Here is a 25,478-nt window from a genome sequence, read left to right as displayed (position 1 = left end):
CCAATATATGGGCATACAGTATACTGATTACATCAGGGATTTCCGTATGGGCATAAAAGGGACACAGGTAGACTGACAGAAACAGACATCTCCATTTATGGACATAAAAGGGACACAGACAGATGGTACAACTCGTGGCAGAATATGACACGTGAGCTTGTAGATCGGCTATTTTCTCTGCCTGAAAAGATATGAAATAGAGCTTACTTTTGTGTGTGTGTGTGTGGGGTGTGTATGTGGGGTGTGGGGGGTGGGGGTTATCTGTCACTATACATTTGCACATATGTGAAATTTGTCTTCTGCATTTTACCCATCCTATTAGGAGCAGTTGGGAAGTGCCATTGACGTGAGAGTAACAGATATATAATGTAGTGTACTGATGCATAATAAGTGCATCAGTACAATTCTGTTTGAGTCAATCACATGACATTATCCCAAATCGACGTTCACATTTTTTCTTGTGATTGTCTCAAACTTTCTAAGTGTTGTCTTGACATAAGACGCAAGTCCCAACCATCTGCCTCCTTACTAACATTTATTGGCATAACATGAGGCTTATGTCCCATGACTGCAAAGGTTCAAAGAAGAGGTTCTACATTTCTCAGGTTTGGACTCAAATGAAAACATAAAAACTACATTCCGTCATTCTGGAAAATAGGCCCGAGACAATATATGGTGACTCCTGCAACATCGAGCCCCCCCCCCAGTACAGCTGCAACTTATTTTGAATGCCAACTTAGTTAAAAACAGGCTGTAGGCTTTTCAAGTCACTTCGCTCCATAATTCCTCTCTACAAACTAAATAAAACTGCAGCCAACTCCACCGTTTACCTATAGCCTTAACCATCCCCTCTACATCAATCCTTTGCTTCCTCCCCGTCTCCCAGTGTGGCATGCATCATGTGGATGATATTTGTAACACTCTGTGCTCTCATCTTTCACTCCCTATCAATCACCGCTGCAGGACTCTGATGCAATTTGCCAAGAATCTAAGATCTGATATAAGTGAGGATAGGGGTCAAACATGTGTTAGTGTGAAATACGCACGCACACGCCAATACACACTCATGCCTATACGGGCGTGCACAGAAAATCATGGGGCAGTGGTAGAATTTCACATGTCTTCCCCATCCAGAGAGCAACGCTCTGTGAAGGAAGACTTACTGAGCGAGTCAAACTTCCACAAGAGGACATAGGGCTTACATCAGAGCTAAACAATGCATACCGTATTTCATTACATCACTCTGGCAGCCAAATGGTCTCTGTTTTGCTTTCCACACCTAAAAAAAAGGTCCAGGCAAAATCTTTTGATTAAGAGATTTGAACTACTAGATTATGGGAAAACTCAGTCTGTCAAGACACTTTACTTATGCAAGAAAATGTTGTAAGGATTTAGGAGCAGGATTCAAAAAAACAGGGGGGGCGGTATATCTCATTTCTGCCAGCCAGGCATCATACTGTAAGTAACACTTACGCCATACTAAAATTGCTGCATGAAAATGGTTTTAATATAATGTCAATGACGTCAACATGTGAGTGCTGGAAAGTACAGCGTGACCCTTGCTTCAAACTGTTACAAAACTTTTAGGGTTTGACTCATTCTTTTCTAATCATTCGATTAACTTCTAGAAGCAATAAGCCTACAACAAGCATGATCTGGACTTCAAAGACCACTTAAAATGACGGCTCTGTGGCGGCTCACAGTTAACTGATGGCAACGGAGTGTGATTTTTATTCACACACATCTACAAAGTAAGAACAGATACAATCACAAGTTGAGCCAGGGGTTCGCATCATAAATTCCTAGAACTTGTTGAAAGGAATTTATAATGGCATTGGTTTGTAGTCTCGTTAGTCAACTCCTGCCATCGCTGCTCAGCAATCTTGAAAGGACTGTAGTGCTTTCAGCAATATGGAGGACAGGAGCGCTGCAGCATCTGGCACTTTCTCTTATCAATGCCCGTGATGGGGCGAGAGGAAGCCAAGCTCAAATATTTAACACGTTCTGTCAGGCGCGTCAAACAAAATACCTCAGGGCTGGGGAAAGGGAAGGAAGTTCAGGAAAGAAAAAGAGGATGTTTGAAAAATTCCTCCTCGCCAAGTGCAATAAATTCACAGATGCAAAACATTTAATAGCCCTGGTAAATTCTCAACTATTTAGAGACAATGCTTTATTATTCCTCTATCCTTCACAGTCACTGATGATAAAATACAATTGGAATCTGAAACAAATAGTTCTACACATTCTAGTTTAGAATCACAAGACATGCTTGTTTTGGTCATTTGAACACCTAAGTTTCTTTCTTTTTTTAAAGATTTTTTTGGGGGCTTTTCTGACTTTAATTGATAGTTTACAGTGGAGATGGACAGGAAACAGGGAGAGAGAAATGGGGAGAGACATGCAGCAAAGATTGTCGGGATCGGGACTCGAACCTGCGATGCACTGTCAGGCTACTTTTAGAGCCTAAGTGGCGGTCCGGGCCTAACACTTCATTTTCAATAGGGCCTATTCAAAAGATCCAGTAAAAGAAAACAATGCACAGAACGACACCTGTGGAGGAACCTTTAATAGGCGCACTGACGGCGCACTGACGGTGCGCCCTATAGTGTGGAAACCAAGGGAACCAATATTGATACATATATAAGGCGCATCGGATTATAAGGCGCATCCACACTATAAGGCGCACTGACAGTGTGCCTTATAGTGCGGAAAATACGGGTAAGTTACTGGACTTCAGTAGAATCGTAACGATTTGACTAACTGGATTTCATACAGCTATACTACAGTATACTGAAGATGATGACATATCTCAGCCTCAATTTCCCTCTGCATTGTCATGTAATCTAATCCTCCTTTTAAAAAAAATCACACCCTGTGTGAAGAGGGTGGTGCCTTTGATGAGCCCCGTATTGACCCCCGTATTGATGTTGTCATCAATGTTTGTTTATTGGGCAGACATACATACATACATACGGACACACGGACAAAGCCAGATATAGGGGTGGTTGGCACCACCCAAAAACTAGACCGGTACACGTTGGGATCAGGATCTCCATATATGCCTATATATGGGCATATCAGTCGGATCAGTGGTTCTAGACAACTGCCAATCCGACTGACTTCCCGCTGGGCACCGCACTGCCTCAGATCCTCTGCGATATGCGCGTTTGCAGTTGATCGGTCAGTTAGTTAGTTTAGTTAGATGCAGTCTTACCAAAACATTTAGCATAACATGCCACGCAATATCTTGTGCTATCTTAATTTACAGACGGATGACAGCCGATTCGATGACAATAAATGCATATGATTCTATACAGGTGTACTCTATGGGTCAAGATGGCAAGAGAAATATTTTACTATGAAAGAGCGTTCATTATGGCGGCACAGATGGCAGGAGCTTCACTACTTAACTGGCTAGAGTTTCCAGAGGAACAGTGACTAAAGTGATAACTGCATTCCGATCTATGGGAAAGACATTAGTTAAATAGGGTTAGAAATTGCGGTCGAAAGCACACATTAAATGACATGATGCTAACTACATTAGTGCAATATCTAAGACAGGAGAGCACCTCTTTCTCAGGTGACTGACAATGCAGGACATTATTTATCAGACTGTGTCTTACGAGCCAGACTGTTAACTCCCACAATTTTCTAATTCCGTCATACAGCCTGGAGCACGGAGGAAAATGGTCAGAGGATAAAGCGGATGTGACACCTTCTTCCCGATTCGGTTTCATCTTTTTGCTGCTTATCAGAAATGGGAATTCTAAAATAAAATGTAAATATATTTTAAAATATATTTTGTGAACGGAAATTACGAACAGATGACAGCTTCTGTTCTAGGCTTTTGGGATGTGTAGTTTCAGACCTTATATAGGATTCAGAGATTGTGTAGTTGTTGTAGCTGATCTTCAAGATGACAACGCATCACAAAGTGACGTGTTGTAAGTTTGTACATCTGCTATTTCTGATTTTTTTATATTGAAGATGTGTTCAACATAGAAACGATTATATAAAATAATTGCGATTATCTCAAATAATTGCGATTAGACGATTATGTAATAATTGTGACAGGCCTACCCCTCATTACAAAGACAAATGCATATTTAAGAGTTCAGTGGTGCAAAAGCCATAGACACTGGTCAACAGAGATGTGGGAAAGAATGATATGGTCATATGAGTCATCCTCACCATATTATCCGCAAGTGGGCGAGTGCATGTGTGGTATACACAAAGAGTACAGTACAGGCCTGAAAGCTTGATCCCTACAGTAATGAGTTCGGGTGACTCCGTTATGCTGTCGGGGGCATTTTCCTGCCTGGCATGGTTTGGGTCCACTTTTCCCCTTACAGGGAAGGGTCGCTGCAAAATCAATAAAGTAATTCTGAGTGATGGCCTCTATTCTTTGGAGAAACACTATCTTCTATCCTGAAGGGAGTGGGCCCTTCCAGGAAATCAATGCACACATCCACAAGGGGTCAAATAATGCTTTGATGAGCATGAAGAATGGTGTTCCATCCTCAAACCAGAACTGAGGGGTGTTCCAGAACTCTTGGCTGCTTTATTGATGGTATCATATCTCCTTTACAATGACCTTAAGTGCCATGCCTGAGGTACGGCGCGCCCGAAAGCACAAGAGTTCAGCCATAAAAGCTTCTGATTTAGTGCTGCAGTTTTGCACTGCAGTCAGTGTGCCAATTTGACCCTGGCACCAGGAGCCACTTCAGGGTCCAGAGGACAGACTGAGCCAGGGGTACATATGACAGGTGTATATAAAGTGAGTTCGAACAGGCCGAGGGGGAACGTCTACTAGCCAGAGACAGACTGGTAGAAGTGGAGACTCGCCCACTCAGGGTATTATTAATGCCTTCATACACAGGTGATAAACCTCACCATGGTTTATTACTGCTTACATAGCCAGGTTGAGAATGTCAGGGAACAGGTGACCATTCACTGGTCTCAGCTTATGACCATATTCACCTTACTGTAACATACCAGCTGCATGTGATGTGTGTGCACAAGAGCTGTGTGTGGGGTGGAGCTGAATGTTATTATTTCTAAGTGTTAATGGTATATTCCCAGGGCTGCTGGTGCCCTTCCGTGTAGACGGGGCATGCAGTCGGGACAGGCTGCCCTAGGTACTAGTTTAGATAAATAAACAGAGGCGGCCAGCCACATGTGTGGCTGCCAACCTGCCTGCCAAGGGACAGCCCTCAGCGGGGTAACCCTGGCAACTGGGATTAAAGTTGACCTTGGGTATGAGCCAGATTTTAAGTCAAGTTTCAGCATGCGCCTGGTATTGTGTGAATTTTGTGTGTTTGTGCGCTTGGACATCATTGTGCTGGTACTGGTTAAATCAAATCAGTACTGCATTTGCCTGTCTAGACACCGCGGCTGTACACAAAATGAAGACAATCTGACGCACGAAAGGTTTGTGTGAGTGAACTCTAGAGGTGTTCAGACCTCATCAGCGTCAGTCATCAGGAGGCTGAGGGCAAGGAAACAGCAGCACGTGTCTTGGCTTGACAACTAGCATTAATGGCACCGCCGAAGGATAGGCAGAGGAGGAAAATATACACACTCCATTCCAAAGGAAACAGACCCAGGGCCGCCACAGAAACCACGTGCCAAAGATCACCACCTCACATCAGTTTTTCTGGGTGCCCTGTTCCGTCTTAATCCATCCCAATCTGAGGCTAAACCTTTTCACGTTGATTAATACAGGCTAAGGCTGCAACTAACGATTAATTCCATAATCGATGAATCGGGCGATTATTTAAACGATTAATCGATTAATCGGATTATCGCACTTATTAAGCAATTACCTTATAATTTTGAAGTTTAAGGCATGTTTTATCTAAAAATAAAGACAATTTGTAGTTTTGTAGAAATATTAGACCTTAATTGTCGAATATTTAAGCATGTTCTAATCATGTATACTTTAATTTACTTAAACACTTTCCAATTTTTTATTTTTTTTTAACATTTTGGATAAAATAGCCAATTTTACATTGAATTAATTACATTCCATTATCGATTAATCGATTATCGATTAATCGATTATCAAATTAGTTGGCAACTAATTTAGTAATCGATTATTAATCGATTAATCGATTAGTTGTTGCAGCCTTAATACAGGCCTTGGCTCAGCAATCCAACATGTCAACCATTTCCTGTCATGGCTGAAAGAAAATAGAGCAAACACATTGAACTTGAACCTGGGCCGGCGTATATGACAGAGGAAGTAGGCAAGAAAAAGTAGGTAAAGGCAAAGCAGAAGAGATGATGCCATGCACCCGTGCCATACAGTGTTCCAGTGTACCTTGTGGATGAAGGGGGAAACAGATTTGTATCTCTAGCTTTGTTCAGGCTGCAGGCAAATTTGAATTGTTTCTCAAATACAATCCAATGCAAGTAATCAGAATGGATTTGTGTATTCAGACATCGTTGACTTGACCCATCTGTACTGGTTGCTGTGGTAAGGACACATGACTCAACAATAGCAGAAAAATAGCAGATCTACAAGCTCACATGTTGGCGCATTGTGAGCTTGTAGATCTGCTATTTCCAGCGAGCTACGCAGTCACACTACATAGTATGAATCAGGCATCAGTGTCCGGACTGAGACACGTCTTTAGAAATCTGATTTGAATCGCATTTCAAACCACCGATCTGACTTGAGAGAGATTCCCCTGTGGTTTTCTTTTGGTGTTCAGACTTGATAAAAACAATCTGATTCCAATCTGGATAGGCCAAAAATTGGATTTGGGCTGCCAGTCTGAACATACTGTAGCCTCTGATTCCTGGGTAGAAGTCCAAGCTGCTAGAAAGAAACCTTATTAAAAAAAAAGGCCCGCTGTGCTCATGTTAAGAGCTTTATCATTCCTTCCATTGCCATAAATGAGAAGAGTGAAGGAACAGGGAGAAAGCATAGACAGCTCCATCTGTCTTAGTGATTGATACAGAGACGATAACAACTCCGAAGGAGGGAGGTCGCGCATGTCACTCAATACTCAAAAGAAGTCTCTCTCACTCTTGTCCATGCAGGAGCAAAAAGAGAAAGTCTTCTATGCACAAAGCATCCAGCTTACAGTCTCTCACAAAGCATCGGTATCTGAAGGATTTTTTATTTATAGTCCAAGACAGGCTAAAGGGCTCCATTTTGTCTCTGTTTATCGTACATGATCAGTGTTTGTCCCTGATGCACCCGGGTTCACCTTGTTTAGAGGGACCCGAAGCTGCGCTCAGGCCTTGATGACAACAAACAGCTGTTGCATGTGTGTGTTTGTGCTTGTGTGCACAAGAGACAGATGAAGCTTTCATTCTTTACTGCTCAGTGCTCAGTGTAAAGAAAATATCTAAAAGAAAAGAAAATGTAAGACTGTAAGATGATGTAAACACACACAAAAAAATCTTTACTTCACATTAAAACAAAACAAAAAAAAAACAAAGAAATACTTATTCACCAGCACACTTGTGATTAATGTTTTCCAGAAAATACACTGAGCCATGACTACCTATCTAAAAATGCTTGACATGTAGCTAGGCGGAGAAGTCCTTCCAATCCACCACCATTTGATTAAGGCTTGATGAGATCAGAGTAAGAGAACAAAGAGATTAGCTCATGTTCTGCATTCTGGACATGCTCATTTTCTGGCTCTAAATATGGGATGAGGAGGTTAGAGAACGTAAACAGTGTTTAGCCTAGCGCGTGCACGCACGCACGCACGCACGCACGCACGCACACACACACACACACACACACACACACACACACACACACACACACACACACACACACACACACACACACACACACACACACACCTCCTCATATGGTCAGTAATTAAGGCACTATACTTGCTGGCGCCCTCAACCTTTCATATGTCAATCTGACCGCGATAGCTGTATAACTGTGTAATGTGCTAAGGCTATGAGATGAGATGACATAAGCGTAACATAAAACAAATGTTAACAGGAGGCATGGGCCCATCTCCTGCACTGACACAAACTGTTATGACACTGCCTTAGGAGTTTAGATTAGCTTATGACGTCATAGCTCTAAGCAAGTCCCTTATTAAACAACTGCAATGTCCACTTATTCATGACATAACTCTTGCTCTGCGTAATATTTTTAACCCTTCATTCGTCCTGTGCCCAACCTTCATCACATCCCTCTAATTTGTCCTTTCCTCAAAGGTGCCTTGTAAGAGATGCATTCACATAGCAACACAAGCAAAATGGCTTCCTGGACTCAAGGTGGTCCAAGGAGATCCAACTCCCACTTCATTCAGCCCCAGGGCGATGGCAAGAGGACAGACAGGATAGAGAAAGGAAAAGGCAGAAGCATGGGAGAACAGCTGTGCCAGGACGACTTACTGTACCTTCTTAGCATACTGGAAGCTGAGCTCCAGGTGAGTAATTTGAACCACTCACATGAGACACAATCACATCAGCGCTTCAGTTTCATGAGTGTCTGAGTCTCGCATGAGACTTCAAATCCTATGATTAACTCTCTGGAACAGCACACACACTGTCAATGTGACCCGGACTCTGATCATGAGCAACAGCACATCCAGATGCTTAGTCATTACAAAACCTGTGAGAAAGTTAAGTAAGTCTGTGCTTGCTCATGGCAATCCAAGGGCTCACTCCATACTGTTCATCACACCAGGTCAGAGATGAGGTGATTACAGTATTGAAAGTGGAGAAGATGGATTGGGCTCTGCTGGAGGCCCACTACGGCTTCAGGGGTCCAGAGAACGTGCTGCGTGCCCTGCAGAGAGACTCACTCCGGGCCCAGCAGGACCAACTGCAGGACGTCTATGAAAAACCAATGGATGAGGTAATGTTAACCACGACACACTGTGCCAATGACAATAAATCTCAGCCCCGTTTTTGAATTTTACAGAAACAACTTTGATTTAGAGGAGTTTGATACACCGATACATCCTCCACCATCCTCTGCATGGCTAATATTCTCTGCTAATGCTGCCCCTTCAGCTGGATCGCCTTGTGGAGTCCCAGAGAAGGTCATCAAGACGGATTCTGCAGCAACTGGTGGAGGTGGAGCGCTCCCACAGCGGCGCCCTCTGCAGGCTGGAGGAGCAAGAGAGGAACCACAGGGCCTTCATCCAGAAGAGTGACGACCTCACTGCTCTGCTGGAGCAGGACCGAGAGAGGTCAGTGGACCAGACAGCCAGGGGCCCTAAGAAATGCCTCAGCAAAGCCAAAGAGACAACTAACAGTGGGCTTGTGAATAGTTCAAATTTTTCCTCTCTCCAACAGGCGAGTTCCGTATTACATTCATGACTTTACAAATATCCAAGCCATTCAGTATTCCTTAGAGTGGAAGAGAGACAAGGGTTAGAATTAAGAGTAAAATGGGACAAAAAGATCCCAAAGGGGATTTAAGTATTTGAGCGTATATTGGAATGAGCCAAGTCTGTGCTCTGTGATGTTCAGGCTTAGATTCTTTTGGTGTGTGTTGGTCTGTAATGCTCTTCATGGCTGAGTGAGCGAGCCGAGCTGCTGTTACCGCTGTGTTTCTTCTACAGAGTGTCTTAGACCTCAAGCCTGTACTTAGGACTACTGCACTCAGACACAGACCATTAGATCCCGGGCCTGGTTAGGCCTGTGGGCAGCCTGGCTTGGGTCGCTCTCCCTTGTAAACACATAAACATACACTCACAGACAATTATATGTGCAACCTAAATTGGCACTCTAGCTCAACCTCCTAGCCAACACAACATCGAACAATGTAAGGCAGTCTCAATCGTCAATATGAATATGAGTGATGTGAAGATGTGAAGTGAATGAGCATTTTCACTCATGAGTGGAACTGGTCTCCTAGACCAGTTCCACTCATGAGTGAAAATGCTAAACTTTGGGAGAGATGGGGTTGGGTGGTATGATTCTGGTTCGAAATAACTAACAATCAAATGTAGCCAATGCCGATAACTGGGGCCCACTCCAAAAGGTGGTCACTGGTTCTGTAATTCCAGCTATTTGAGGCCCATAACGGTACCGTTGTGTTGAGGTCTCCGGTCGTCTCGGCTCATGTAGCACCAGAGTCCACTCTGTAATCTAGTCGTGTACGGACTGGACCCATACTGGGCTCTTTGCCTTGGGAGGAGACTACTAGTCTGCCTCATAGTGCCAAGCTCCAAGCACTCTGACGATCTACTGCAAGCAAACATGTTCAATTAAAGAGCAAAAATAGCCACGCCAAGGCAGGGGATTTGAGTTTACCAGAATTTGGACTTTCAAGTACAATGGAGAAACCTTAAACGTTGCACACGTGAAGACTCTGTGGTCCATCTCGGCCTAATGATGATTAATACATGGAGTAGACAGCATGTCTGTGGTGTGGTGTGAACCCAGCGTTGCTCATACATTCCTGGCTGATAGAACAGAGAGGGTTTTCATCCCCTGTCCTGCCCTTCTCTATACAGTCCATTAGGAACATGTGTCTCTCCACAATGCATTGTACTGCAACTTAGAAATGTAAACTCAAAGTTATGTGGAACAATTGACATGTGCAGACTTTTCTGTGACTGTGATACAAAGTCAGGTCAAGAGAGGGTAGCACAGCTGTGTGCTTTCCATGTGGCCCAAAGTTGTTCACTACATTGTCAATATAGGCCTCATCCTTTGTAGTAAACTCTCCCTGAAGCCTACACTCTCTCCTCTCTCCTTCTGGCTGTCTTGTCTTCTGCCCCTCAGTCCAAATGACATCATGCAGGGAAGCAGGTGATAAAACACAGATGAAAAGACACAAACGCACACACGCACGCACATCATTTACAGACATGGCCGTTTCTGTCACTATGTTTAGATTTGATACCAGACACACTTTTCCTCACCTTCCCAATCAACCCATGATCGTGTTGAGCTGAACACAAACCAGAAGGTTTGTTGTGCTCAATTAATCACATATTTTCAATTACGGTTTTGGCTTCGAAGAATGTGCTGCATTCCGGGTTCATAATAATGCTCTCATTTTGTCTTGTGTCATAAATAATAGAGCCAGACCGATATATGGGTTTGGCTGATATATCAGCAATTTACTTTTTACCGCATTGTATCAGCTGTTTTAGAGTTCATCATTGATAAGAACTTAATGGACCTCCAAGCTCACAATGAGGTTGGAGTTAGCTGGTTTCTGCCAGACAGCAAAATACACATGTGTGTGTGTGTGTGTATGTGTATGTGTATGTGTATGTGTATGTGTATGTATATATATATATATATATATATATATATATATATATATCTTTCAAATTCAAATTGATTAGAATTTATTTACCACTTTTTGACAAAGTATTGGTCAAAACTTCAGTAATCAGTGGTCTAGGACTCTCCAAAATCGGGATCAGTAATGGACCCAAAACTCTTTAGTCTTAATCTAATGAATACAGTGCATCCCTTTCCTTTACAGTGGTGCGCTTTCGCTCCACCTTAAGAGCCAAAACTCACTAAACAAACCCACTAAACACGGAATGTTGTCTGAGGACATGGCATGTTTAGCTCAGCTCAAGCCAAGATGATGGAAAGAGAGCCCCTGGTCAACAAGAAAGGCTAAACGAATTCAGAGTTGTTTGTCTGCACCACATACGACCCATCACCTGATACTCAAATACAAAGTGGTATACGACCACAAAATATAGGAGAAAAAAAAAGAAAAGTAAAAGAAAGTTGTTTACAAAGTTTGTGATTATGACTTCTGCCATATTCAAGCAGCCCTAGGCGAGTCAATGAATCCCTTTGAAAAGCAGTAAGCACGCATTCATCCACACTCACAGGGTATACGACATGAAGTACGCGGCACTCCGCCTGACACATCCTTTTCATCTACCCTCTCCACCCTCTATCCAGCTCATCCCGCGTTAGTGTTACATCTAGGCTCAGTAGTTTCCTAAATATTTAACAGAAATAATTTGAAATTTCCTCCTCCTTCTGAAAGCTGTTCTCAGCCCCTTTCTTACTCTTTTCAAAGTGTGCTTCATGAGCCAAGTCAGCCACTTAGCTTGGACAAATACATAGCACAGTGACAGTCATGTCTCTTCATTCACTCTCCCATACAGGAAATAAAGTACACTCTGACTGTAAAACCCTGAATTTTAATTTAAGAGGCACGGGCCAGATCATAGCATGTAGTCAATGATAATAGCAGTGTGGTGTGGTACGATCCTTGTTGCGTGTCTAAGAGTAATTACATTGACTCATCAAAATGCAGCCGAACAGACCGTTCCAACCTCAGCTATCGGGGGGCATGCTTTAAGCCTGCGTGTGTGTGTGTACACATTGTCTATGATCTGTCATTGAGCTAACTGGTTCTCAATGTTAACCATACACACATGTTCACCACACACACAGGCATAAAACATGTATGTTCTCTCATCTGTCCACTCAAGCTGTGAATCACCAACACTTGCCAAACTACAAGCTGTACCCGCAAACCACTTCAACTCTTTCATATTCACCCCTAAATGATTATGGCCCTGACTCATCATCTTCAATATAGCTATAAAAAGAGTCCGAAATCCAGGCAGGCAGACACACAAAGATGCGGGCACAAGAAGAAGGCAGAAGATGACAAGACTAGTCTTTATAGTCCCCCACCAATGGGAAATACATTTTCCGCAGCACTGTACATATCAGACAACAACACATACTGTACAGTACAATAGCAAACAATAACGGCAATAATATTGCTCGTTATATTAAGGCGGCTATGAATGTGGGTATCAATCTTTTCCCAAAGCGAGCCCTTCTACACATTAATGTTCTGTACCAACGCCCAGAGCAGTGTAGTAGGGTAAGGTGGTGCCTGAATGTGTGTGTGAAGTCCTGAGATTTCAATTCATGCAATGGCTTCATTGCTTAGTTCAACTTGGTTCAACGCAGTGAAGGAAGTGTTGTGTAGGCTCTGCCCAAAAAGCAACAGGACAAAGTAAACTTGGCCATACCCCTGCGGAAACCCACAGCTGTTCTGTCCATCCCACACACTTACACACATCTACCGTCAGCCTGCCCAGCCAGTAATGTGTCAGTGGGGAGAGACACGCATAAATTACCATTGGAGTCTGGAAGTGGTGACGCCTGCCATAACAGAACCACTCTTGGATCTCATTCTGTCTGGATCCATTCATTACCTCTGGTGGGTACAGGGGAGGGTCAGGTTTGGGCTGCACAGCTCCATTTTTAATTTCATCAACCTGCTGATAAGCGGCTGAGAAAAAGTTCTTAACTTGGGATATCCTCCCTAACCACACTGCTTTTTCTCAGAGCATCCTCGACGTCTTCCCAATGACCTGACCTGTTGCCACAGTGCAAAGGCCAACCGTTCGGACTCATCACAATGGTTGAAAAATTATATATTGTTGCGGTCGGCGAAACCGTGCATGTCCATAACCATTCCTTTATTATTATTTAAAAAACTAATTTAAATAGTGAAAATAGCAGATCTACAAGCTCACTACACGTTGCGATATGACTCGTTGTGAGCTTGTAGATCTGTTTTTTTCACTACTTTTGTGTGACTCTTGCATGATGAAACACACACACACACACATTTTTTCTTCTAAATAATACCCCTAGAAGACAGTAACAGCACTGACAATCGAGGCAAGAGTCCAGTCTTAGAAAACTGGCCTATTACATGCCGCCATGTTTGAGGGATTTCCTGGAAATGCCTTTGAGGGATCCAATCATCATGCATGTAATTGAGGACAAGCAATGAAGCGGCCAGTCCCTCCTTGAGGGAAACAGGACCTCATGAACCCTGGTTTAGGAGTTGGTCTGTGGACAGAAATTGTTAGCAATGTGGAGGATTGCTTTCTCACATTCCATAACTTCAGAGAAATAACTTGCCTTACTGAAGCCTGTCTTTTCTAGTGGCACAGAACAATAAGGCATTCCAGTCCCCAAATCATCAAAGCAACATCTACAGTATTTGCCCAATACAGTACACATATCGTTGCTGTTGGGCAGAAACCTTGTATCTCCATATTATAACTTTCAATGTTTTTTTCGTAAATTAATGCCCTACTTCATCGTACAAGAGTGTCGCACAAAAGTAGTGAAAGTAACGTGTCGTGAGGCGACGCATTGTGAGCTTGTAGATGAACCATTTTCACAATTTTTAAATGTTTTTAAAATAATAAACAGTTTTGGACATACAAGTTTTTAACCCGACAGTGACGATAATATATATGGTGTATAATAGCAAAATATATTACATGCTCCCCCCATTGATAAGGGTGCCAGTCGTGGACTGTCTGACACGTTCGCCAACAGCCACGTCTATAAATAGAAGTTTCCAGCAGGTCTTTGGGCTGTTTTGCAAATAGTTGCCTGATGACGAAAAGTCACAGGGGAAATATTTCACCCTTAATTGGGGAGTGGACTTGAGAGTTTTGCACAGAAAAGACGTGTATTTCCTCCTGTAAAGCAAGAACGACCAGCCATAATAAGCATTCCCAGTGGGGAATGCATGCTCAGTCAGACTGAGTGACATTTGTATTCCTCCTGCAGCACTTGGCTATAGGATTGGTAGGAGTGTGATCTAGCAAGCATAGAGGTGAAAGACCATTTTCCCCCATGATCATTTTTGTCATTCTTATCATGACAGGCATGACTAGTACTGAGAGCAAAGGGGGTATCATCTGTCATTCTTCCCTGCTTTCCACTGAGCACCTTGCATTGATTAGAATAATCCATCAGAAGAGCAGAGATCAGAGTGGTGTCAAGGGGGGGCTGGAGTAGAAATGTGATGAATACAGGGCCAGTAAGGAAAGAGAAGAATCAAAGAAAAAGATGCGAGTAGTGAGGATAAAAAAGAAGAGGAAAAAAAAACATGGGGGTGGGATAGAGGGTGAGGGTGAAGCAGAGCTGAAGAGTGAGAGAGCTAGAGCCAGACTGTGAGAGAGTGAGAGAGAGAGAGACATATGGATGCAATTGTGTGGCGATGAGATGATGATGTCATCTCTCACTCAGGTTATCAGGCCCCAGGCGCAGGAGCTACAACACAAAACATGTCCTTCTCTTTAAGCGCACACACGCTCCACAAGCACAAGACACATACAAGATCTTTTATTAGGAGGCAGCATGCTAGACCTCACAGTCATGTAGCCTGGCTCCATTGTTAACAAGTTTACTCAGGCTAATCCAGCAAATTGAAAGTGTTAGCCTCTTTAGTTTGAATTCTGATTGAGGGTTAGGCTTCCCTTTGCACACACACATCCTCTGTCCTTCCCATCATCCTATCTGGCATGGCTGCATCATGACCTCATCTGGAATGGGCTGAACACACACACACACACACACACACACACACACACACACACACACACACACACACACACACACACACACACACACACACACACACACACACACACACACACACACACACACACACACACACACACACACACACACACACACACACACACACACACACACAGTTGAGGAGACTGTACAGTCCCATATAAGGTCTTGCTGATGATGTAATGGGCGCCTAGGGCTGCCAGTGGGGCTCAGTGTGCAGAGCACTTCTCATAATGTTTGGTTTTCCGGATGGAATGTCTACATTGCTGGGAATGCCGGGACAGGGAGAGAGAGAGGTGGGAGAACATAGGAAATAGAATCTATTCTCTGCGGATTTTGAGCACAGAGCCCAACAACACAGGTAGGAACAACCACAGGACTGGTGAACAAGAGCAGAATATAGCCTTCAACAGCATTTAGAAGCATGACAAAAACTTTAGAACTCAGCGTAACAGCCAAGCCATCTGTTGTGGCAGTTTCTTGGTATCTTACAAAACCTAGTTGATGCCAAAGAAACAAAATCAAATATACTTCAGTGAGTCTAAATTACGTTAAAGAACAACTCTTGAAATAAATACCTTGGCTATGATTTTCTTTAAATTAATCTTAGCCTTTTAGTCATATATATTTACATTTTCTACAGGCCTACATTTTGTGTTAATTATAAACATTAAGAAATATGTGACGGTAAAACAACTCAGTGCAACCTAATAGTCAGTCTGCAGTCTTAACTTCACAACTAACCACCACAGTCCTTTTTTTTTTACCTTGCTTATCTGCAAGCATTTGAAAGAGGAACTGGGACAAAGTGAATAAAATATCTGAATTCAAATTACTTTAATAGCCTGTATAAACTGGCAATAAAAACAACGCATTTTTGCACTGATATATATATATATATATATATATATATATATATATATATATATATATATACAGTATTATTTTATCTAGGACATACCAGAATTTTTCATGTGTTAATTTCCATTAGTATTAAAGGGGTGTTTGAGGTTTGAAATAGAGGCTATATCATAGTTACAGTAGGTGACATTGGAAAGTGATATATGTCTTTGGTAGAAAAAGCCCATATAATATCATTGTGCTAACTCACATTAGCTTTTTTGTCCTCAATTCTCATCAAGCCAGCAATTTACTTCACTTTGTGAATTGTGAATATGTAGTACACAAAATAAATTACATTACAACTACAATTCATTACACCTTTGCTTTTAACTTTAATGTGAATACAAGTAGACTGAAGTGAAATCTATACATTAAGTAATCGGTGTATGTTTCTTGTATGATGTTTGAAAATAATACAATTTAGAATTCACAGCAGCTTCATTGCTTTATAAGTTTCAGCATTATGCTAGGCTAAAGGAACAAGGCTCATATTCAAATTACAATTACAGGAAACAATGCTGAAATGTATCAGGGTCACTGCACATACAACACTGTTCTACCATCACTCCATAGCCTTACTGATACCTTAAAAAGTTTGTTTTTTTTAAGTAAAGGGGGCTTTTTGATAGGGGCTCTGGCATACTAAATAAATAAGGCTATCCATTCTACAGCTGGCCGGGTTAAAATTCAACCCGAGGCTGTGTGCCATCCCCTCTCCATCTCATGGACTCCATCAAGAATAAAGCAGAAAAAAATAAAACGAGGAGGAAAAAAAGCACATGGCATAAAACGTCAATAAGTGTGTAATAACTATATATGTGTATGCTGATATATGTCTGGAGAAATGTAAGTAGTGACAAGAGTAAGAAGACGTAGCCAGTCTGTAATTATCTAGGGAACAGGGGGAATTCCTGCCTCTGCTGAGCACAAGAGAGGGTAGATATAAAGGGGCACAGAGGGAGGGTGATGGGGTGCAGTTGGGAGGGTACTCAAGGGTTGAGGAACTTCTTAATTAACAAATGCTCCCTGCCATGGAACCATCTGTCGTGCCAGTCAAAACATTATACAGAGCATACACACACCCGAGAGCGGGCAACGGGGAGCAACAAGAAAACACAGTACTTATACATGACATGGTCCTAAACACAGAGATATGTACATAGACTTTGATACAAACATAATGAACAAAGAAAATAATGTGTACAAACTTTAAGTGAAAGTGTGCACCCCTCTAAAATAATAATTGCTATATTATTTCCTGAAGAAAAGCTCCACATTTAAAGCAGTTTGTAATGAAAGAAGCATTCACAGTGGAAAAGAGAATAGTTAATTGTAACAGTTAGTCCAAGAGGTGAATTGTAAACAGAAGAACGTTGCCTTAATGTCTACTATAAATCAAGTCAGTTATACAATAAACCATTACCAGGCCAATAAACCAGCATTTTACTTTTTTTTACTAACATGATTTATTTGTCCCTTATCTCCACAGACTCAAATTGCTGATTGTAAAGGAGAAAGAATACCAGGAGAGAAAGGAGGAGGAGAGTAAAAGAGACATCTCAGCCCTGCAAGAGGAACTGACAGAGCTCAAAGCTTTTGCCCTGCTGGTCGTTAACAAGCAGCAGAGTCTGACGGAGCAGCTGGAAGAGCAGCACCGTCGTGTCCAAGAGCTCACCGCCGTCGCTGACCACGCCAAGCAGGAGCTCGCCGCCACACATTCCCGTGTGAAGGAGGGCGAGCTTAGAGCCCTGCAACTGCAGGCGGAGCTGCGTAGTCAGGCCTCCATCTTACACCGAACACAAGAAGCCATGACGGCCAAATTGGCCACTGAGGATGCCCAGAACCAGCAGCTTCGACAGCGGCTGGCGGCCCTCAGCCGTCAACTGGATGAACTGGAGGGGACAAGGGATGCCCTAAGGAGAGCTGGGGAGGAGCTCCAAGAGCTGAGGGACAGGGTGAGAGTGAGACGTGGGGAGGAGGCAAATGAGAGAGTGGCAGCGACGACAGCACCACCGCTGGGACTTCTCTCAGAGGTGGATGCACTGAGGAGGAGGGTGGTGGAGATGGAGGGGAAGGATGAGGAGCTGATCCGCATGGGAGACCAGTGCAGAGATCTGGACCGCAGGTTAGGGAGGGAGAGCAGTCAGTGCCGCAGCCTGAAGGCAGAGGTGGATAAGCTCAACGGCAGAATCAGTGAACTGGACAGGATAGAGGGGGCTTTAGGTAAGAGCAGACAGGAATGCAGCACACTGAAGAGCAACTTGGAGAAAGAAAGAGGAATCACCAAGCAACTGTCTGGTGAGATAGACACTCTGAAGGTCAGGGTGAGAGAGCTGGACGCTGTGGAGGCACAGCTGGAAAAAACAGAGGGGGCACTCAGGCAAGATCTAGCCAAACTCCGAACACTGACCGTGGCTCTGGTAGAAGACAGGAAGACTGTGACTGAAAGGCTCCATCAGGCCGAGGCAAAACTTAGCGGGAGGGAGGGTGAACCAAAGGAGCAAAATGCTCCAACAGTGTCCATGGCAGAGAGAATGAGAGAGGAGAGGCAGCAGGTGTTGAGGTCTAAGGCAGGTCTGGAGGAAAGGATAAAGAGGTTAGCAATGGAAAATGATGAGCTTCTTGCCAGGATAAAAGCAGAGGAGGAGAGGAATGGAGATCTACAGAGCAAAGTCAACATCTTGAGGAAAAGGGCACAGGTCCTGGAAAGTAGAAGGGAAAAGGGGGAAACAGATGAGAAAGAGATGGACATCAATGACCCTCAGTCAAATAACACTAACCATGGCTGCCAAGAAGAGGATAATAAAATCAAAGAGTTGAGCCAGGAGGTGGACATGCTGCGGAAAAGACTCCAGGAGAAGGAAGTGGTGGAGGGGGAGCTGATAAGGGTACAGGAGGACTTTGAGTCCCTCGAACTGAGCTTTGGGGAGGAGCTGGAGAGGTCCAAGGCCTTAACAGAAGAGCTGGAGGAGGCCAAAACGGAGCTTTCCAAGTACCAGCTGGCAGAGAAGCAGGAGGTCAACCAGGAGCACCACCTCCTTCGTCGTCTCCAGCAGGAGCAGGTCAAGTCCAGACTCCTGACCAGGGAGGTGGATGCACTGAAAGAGAAGCTACACGGGCTGTTGGGGACTGATGAGTCCATCTCCAGGGTCCAGATGGACCACTCCACCCTGCATAAGAAACTGTTGCAGCAGGAGGCCAGGAACAGAGAGCTGGCCAGAGAGATGGAGGAACTCTCTGGTGAGCTGGAGAGGTACAGACGATTCAGCAAGACTCTGAGACCTGGTGTGAATGGACGTCGTTTTTCAGACCTCCACCAGTCCACCAAGGAGGTACAGACTGAGCAAACAGATAGCCTGCCTCCAGAGTACAGTAACCTGTCTCCTCTAGAGTTTGATGGAAGCGACGAGGAGGACCCCAACCACGATGAGGACCAAGCCATAAAGAGACGAAATTCAACTCCAGTGAAAGACTTCAAAAGCCTGAATCACTCAAATAACTACGTGAGGCGATACAGCAGCCAATCAGCCAATGGCATAGATATGCACCTAAACGCTAACGGAGAGGTCATAAATGGTGACCTTGTCAAAAAAGGGGACGTGGTGCTAACACACACGCCAGGGCAGCCCTTGCACATCAAAGTAACACCAGACCATGGACTCAACACGGCCACTTTAGAGATTAGCAGCCCCACTACAGATGCTGCAACATCCTATACAAGCACAGCCGTCATCCCAACAAGCGGAGCCTCACCCAAACAGAGAATTACCATCATACAAAATTCTAACTTGTCGGCGGTAAAAACCAGGAGCTCCCCTTCCAGCCCCGAAAGAGCTCTGTCGCCACTCACCACAACACCCATGTCTCGAGTCACAAGTCCTGGTTCATCCCGTTCTGTGACACCTGATCCCACCACCCCCCCTGTGCAGATTGTGACAGTCAGCACCTGCTCTCCAGAGCCCACAGAAGTTGCAGGTCAGTCAGTCTTCAGGATGAGTCCAGAGCGCCAAAATAGCTGGCATGTCCAGAGGTCCAGCAGCACCAACATGAGTCCCAGCGTCTTCACCACAGAGGACAACAAGATCCACATCCACCTAGGAAGCCCCTACATACAAGGAGTGAATGGTATAGCCAATGGCAATCCCCATCCTGGTGGTGGGCCGTACTACTCTCTTCGTCAAGAGCAAAGGACTCAAATATTGACAAATGGTCACGTCACAGGTGGTGGCAAGATTACCAGTAGTATCACTATAACTCCTACTACCTCCCCAGTCTCACACCCCTCAAATATTACAGTAAGTGGCCTTTATGATTATCAAGTCCAAACCCATCCTGATTAAATCCCCCATCCCTCAGCCATCCTCCTTACTAGCATAGTGCTACAGTATATGAGCGACAACACACCCAGGTTTCTGTCCAAAGATATCAACCAATAAAAGATTTTGGCATTTGTTCCACAGCTACATCTGTAAAGCATTCTTAAACTATTAAATGGGCACGTATAGCCTAGAATAACTCACTTACACAACCCTTTGTGCAGTATGAGAAATGTTTGCCTAATGCCTATGAGTGTGAAATCCTCAGCCTAACCACCAACAAAGTGTGTGCCTTTTATCGTTTTATGTTATGTTCATTATATTTTCCTCCCTGTTCATTAAAAGTGGTTTATCTTGATTTCATTTATTTCATTCTTTTAGTATAGGTTTTGCCATGTGTTTGTTTAAACGTGTATTGGTAAATGCCACAATACAGTACCAGCAACTGTGTACAAAGACAATACTATTGTGCTGGAAGAATATCTATTAATTATAAAGCAAAATCAGATGACCATATTGGTTGACCTCAAGAAAGTAAACACATCAATACTCCTAAACGACTCCATACTCTATTCATACATGTTTAGTTAGTTTGGTAATGTACATATTGTGCTGTAGGGTCAATTAGGTGGACAGAGTAACGATTGTTGGTACAAGACCAAGCACATAAAAATTACGGTCAATCATTGTGCAACATATCATTTTGTCCCATTGTGCTGATTACACAGCATAACAGCCTTTTCTAAATTCTTCAAGTAGATATTTAAATAAAAAGCTGTCATGTTTGAGCATTTAGCTACGGTCAAGCCAGGAATGTATGCAACTCACAAAAAACATAGCCTATTTGAGCCATTTTTGAAATTCACAGGCCAATTTTAATTCTCCTCAAAGGACACATTTGTAGTGTAACTGGAGGAACACATTGAAGATTAATGACACATAAAAAGCAAATTGCAACATGTGTTTGCTGGGCTCAGAGATGCTTAATTTTGACTTCATCATACAATAGTGTTGAGTGTCGAAGATAGCCGATGTACAAGTTACCCATCACTGTGCAACGTGTTGTGAGATATTTTCGGCGTGTGACACCGGCACAAAACAAAGTATAAATCAGGCTTTAAGATTCACAGGCTGATGTCATCACCCATCTCTCTTCTTAACCACCCTACAACTCCCTGCAATTTTGTGTGTGTGCTTGTGTGTGCTTGTGTGTGTGTGTGTGTGTGTGTGTGTGTGTGTGTGTGTGTGTGTGTGTGTGTGTGTGTGTGTGTGTGTGTGTGTGTGTGTGTGTGTGTGTGTACATGCACTCGTAGGGGAACATGCACTGAACATGTGCAGGCTGAGGTCTTATCCCATGATACGCTGGAAAAGTCAGCTAACATCAAACGCTCCCTGTTGGGTACATAAGCAATCAATACTGTGAGGAACTGACTAGTAGGGAGAGGTCTTATGTTGTTAATTGATATCTTAAGTTCTGGCATTTCTCTTTTTTTTCAGTTTCAGAAAAAGGGGTGTTATGCTTCATTTTCATTCAACAGCGTGCACAACACTAACAAATCTGCCATCAACTTTTCCATTGTAACAGACCAACCCAGCAAGTATGGCAAGAACAACTTAACACAAGGCCTGCGTCATACCTAATAAATTGACTAATTCAGCAGAATAATGTGGAATCAGGTTTCCTCATAGCTTATGTGCACTGAAAAGTTACCCCTGTTGCTTGACTGAGTCTCATCATGATAACAGACACCATAGGGCTATATAAGGGGCTATTAAAAGGCCTCCTAAGGGAGGGACCACTGCCAGAGAGTGAGCCATCCTCCCTAACAGATAGATGATGACAAATGTGAAGGAGCGTTTACCACCCTGACATCACCGGCTGGCGAAGCTAAAGCCAGATGAGGCATTTGACAACAGTTTGGGCTGATTATAGCGTGACAGAAGGCTCATGGGAGACTGCGTTAGAGTGTGACATTAGCACATTTAGCCACAAGACACATCAGCATAAAAGTCTGACTGCTCTCATGAGCCCAAAAGCCATTCTCTATGTGCTCTTAAAGACATCAAAGTTTATTCCATTCTAAAGCTTAGAGTTCAGTTATACTCATTTTCCATGTCCTCAAACTAAATTATTATCCATTCACTTCATCCGTGCCATTCATCCTTACCTTTTCTGACTTATAAACATGGGAGGAAGAATAAAATGTCATCAATCATGGTAAATCTAAACAAATGTACACTACTTTCATCTGTGTGTGTGTGTGTGTGTGTGTGTGTGTGTGTGTGTGTGTGTGTGTGTGTGTGTGTGTGTGTGTCCACATTACAGGATCCACTTTTAGCTACATCACTCCTCAATCAACCTTTATAAACACAGTCGGGGGTAATTGAAACAGTATTTTTTAGGAATATTTCCAGAAAATACTGCCTAATAGGTTGCCATGTTTCTGTTTCCTCTGTTCAGATCCCTATGGCTATGGAATCACTACAGAAGCCTGGCCCAACAAGGATTCCCAAGCCTAAAGGATACAGCTTCAACAGAGGGACCAACAGAGCTATGAATACTGGACAGAATAATATAAAACATCCCACCACGTACACAGGGAAAAACACTGGTCTGAGAATGTCAAACAGGCCTAAGGCTGCAACTACAACATAATAGACACAATGCATGCTTTTTCCATAGAAAACAGGCAGGTATTACCTTAATATCCATATTAAATAATTGTCACATATAATGAGCCTCTTTCAACAACCCATAGAATTGTGTGACCATATAAAACATTTGTACAGCCAATCCAAATAAATGCCTTGAATGTAAATACATGATTGAAATGTGATTTTATCATCTTCAACACAGCGCAAACCCTGGCTTGCAGACTAGTGCTGCTGTGGAGTTAGTTAGGCTAAATAAATCAATCATAATATAACAGTGCAGGGCTGCCCTCTATTGGTATGCACCACGTAGTGAACTGTGCAGGGGCGCTGTAAAAGTAGCCGAGGAAGAATATAATGAACGCATAAATGTTGCTGTAAATATGCGATACGAAGGACAAATAGGTTCAAAATAAGAGGCGAGGCAGACGAATAAGTATGTACCACAATGCTTTTCGTGACTGACCCCAAAGTACACCTCAAGTACCGTACTTAAGTACAATTTTGAGGTCTTTTTTACTTTACTTACTGGAGTATTTCCAATTTTCTGTACTTTTACTTCTACTCCACTACATCTCAGAGGCAAATATTATACTTTTACTTCACAACAAGTACGTTTTTGAAAACTTTAGTTGCTAGTTATTTTGTAGATTTTAATTATTATTACAATACATTATCCACTTCAGCCCTATACATACAAGCTCACAATGCGTCTGTGAGCTTAGATCGGCTATTTTCTAAATGTATAAATTTCATCCACTTGAAAACTGAAATGGGACATTCTGCATAATGACTACTTTCTACTTTGGGTACTTTAAGTTCATTTTGATACCGGTACTTTTGTACTTTTACTCAAGTCAATTTTGAATTCAGGACTTGTACTTGTAACAGAGTATGTATTTCTACATTGCAGAATTTCTACTTTTACTTATTAAAACACGTGGGTACTTTTTCCACCACTGTTGACCCCACGTGTTTACATGAGAACTAGCCCTGAAAGATGACTGTCATGGTGCCGAGTCCCCCTGGTTTGTAGCGGTGTTCATTTTTTTTTACATTGCCAACTCTCTCATGTACATAAACGTTCAGATTTAAAATATAAAGTGCTTACCCCCGAGCCACGGATGTTACATGGCGATCCGGACAGCGATAAGTACCCGTATCTCCCGTATTGTTCAATAAAAAAGCATTTTAATCCCATCGCCAGCCATTTTTTTGGGTAATGTATCAGAGTGCAATATACCTTCCAACCATTAGTGTCGCATGGTTGAAAGTATCGGAGAAAATTTGGAGAAAATGGCCGGCGATCGGATTAAAATGCTTTTTATTGAACAACACGGGAGATACGTGTACTTATCGCGGTCCGGGTCGCCTTGTAACATCCGTGGCTCGGGGGTAAGCACTTTATATTTGAAATATGAACGTTTATGTACATGTGAGAGTTGGCAATGTAAAAAAATCCAACACCGCTATAAACCAGGGGGACTCGGCACCATGACGCTTGTATGTGAACCATGGCTACATGAGAACAAGCCCGAAGCCCAGGATCTGAAGACTTCACTGTGCAGTGCACATTGTGCACGCACCGCACGTGAAAGAAACTTGAGTCAAAATGCCACGTTTTAAAAAGACATGTAAACTCTGAATAGGAGTTTATTGTAATTTCCAACTTCTCATTGACCGTAAACCGAATTAGCATTTGAACAGCTAACTAGCTAGCTATGACTACGCGGAGACACTATAGGAACTGCTTTGCTTTAATCTGTCAATATGAGTGGAGCATGTATGTATGAAGACCTCACAGCTTCATGGAGCAGAAAGGTAACGGAGTTCATCATTGTAAATAGTACCTGAGTTACCCTCGTGTTGCCACCACTCATCGCCCAAGTCGTCTCCCATCTTCCTGTAGTTCTGATTTGAGCAGTGTTGCCAGGTGTTGCGAGAGAAACAAGCGACCAGTTCTATCAAAACAAGCCCAAAAGAAGCGACTTTAAAATGCTACATGAGCAATTTATAATTTATCTATATTCATCGTCATACTTTTTGAAATCTGCTATTTTCAGAAAAAAACACTAATTGAAAATCATTGAATATTTAAAAAAAAAAAAAAACATTTTAGCACAAATCTGGTATGAGGTCCCGCCCGGCACAAAACATTTTTTCAGACAGGGGTCCACGGACAAATACATTTAGATGTCCTTGACATGAAAATGTTTTAGAGCCACTGGTTTAAACCATAGGGTTTAAACAACATTAGGAAACAAATAACCACAA

At 42.9% G+C, this 25,478-nt stretch overlaps 2 protein-coding genes across 5 annotated transcripts in view; one reads left to right on the top strand and one right to left on the bottom strand.

Annotated features, from left to right (window-relative positions):
• The window catches only part of LOC311063975 (filamin A-interacting protein 1-like), a 28,729-nt gene extending 5,443 nt beyond the window's left edge, over window positions 1–23,286 (top strand). For both annotated transcript variants that reach the window (XM_084083628.1, XM_084083629.1), the window contains 5 exons: window positions 8,200–8,414; window positions 8,675–8,845; window positions 9,004–9,182; window positions 17,726–20,531; window positions 23,014–23,286. In XM_084083628.1, the coding sequence (XP_083939754.1) occupies window positions 8,214–8,414; window positions 8,675–8,845; window positions 9,004–9,182; window positions 17,726–20,531; window positions 23,014–23,208 (3,552 nt within the window). In that variant the 5' untranslated portion in view covers window positions 8,200–8,213 and the 3' untranslated portion in view covers window positions 23,209–23,286. The remainder of the gene's footprint in view (window positions 1–8,199; window positions 8,415–8,674; window positions 8,846–9,003; window positions 9,183–17,725; window positions 20,532–23,013) is intronic.
• cmss1 (cms1 ribosomal small subunit homolog) overlaps window positions 1–25,124 on the bottom strand; it is a 39,129-nt gene extending 14,005 nt beyond the window's left edge. For 2 of the 3 annotated variants that reach the window (XM_084083654.1, XM_084083655.1), the window contains exon 1: window positions 25,055–25,124. In XM_084083654.1, the coding sequence (XP_083939780.1) occupies window positions 25,055–25,103 (49 nt within the window). In that variant the 5' untranslated portion in view covers window positions 25,104–25,124. The remainder of the gene's footprint in view (window positions 1–25,054) is intronic. The other variant, XM_084083656.1, reaches the window with a different exon arrangement.
• Between the last annotated feature and the right edge of the window lie 354 nt (window positions 25,125–25,478).

This window comes from Gymnoscopelus microlampas (assembly GCF_963454915.1).
Source record: "Gymnoscopelus microlampas genome assembly, chromosome: 17".
Classification (NCBI taxonomy): domain Eukaryota; kingdom Metazoa; phylum Chordata; class Actinopteri; order Myctophiformes; family Myctophidae; genus Gymnoscopelus; species Gymnoscopelus microlampas.
This window is presented reverse-complemented; position numbering and strand designations above follow the sequence as displayed.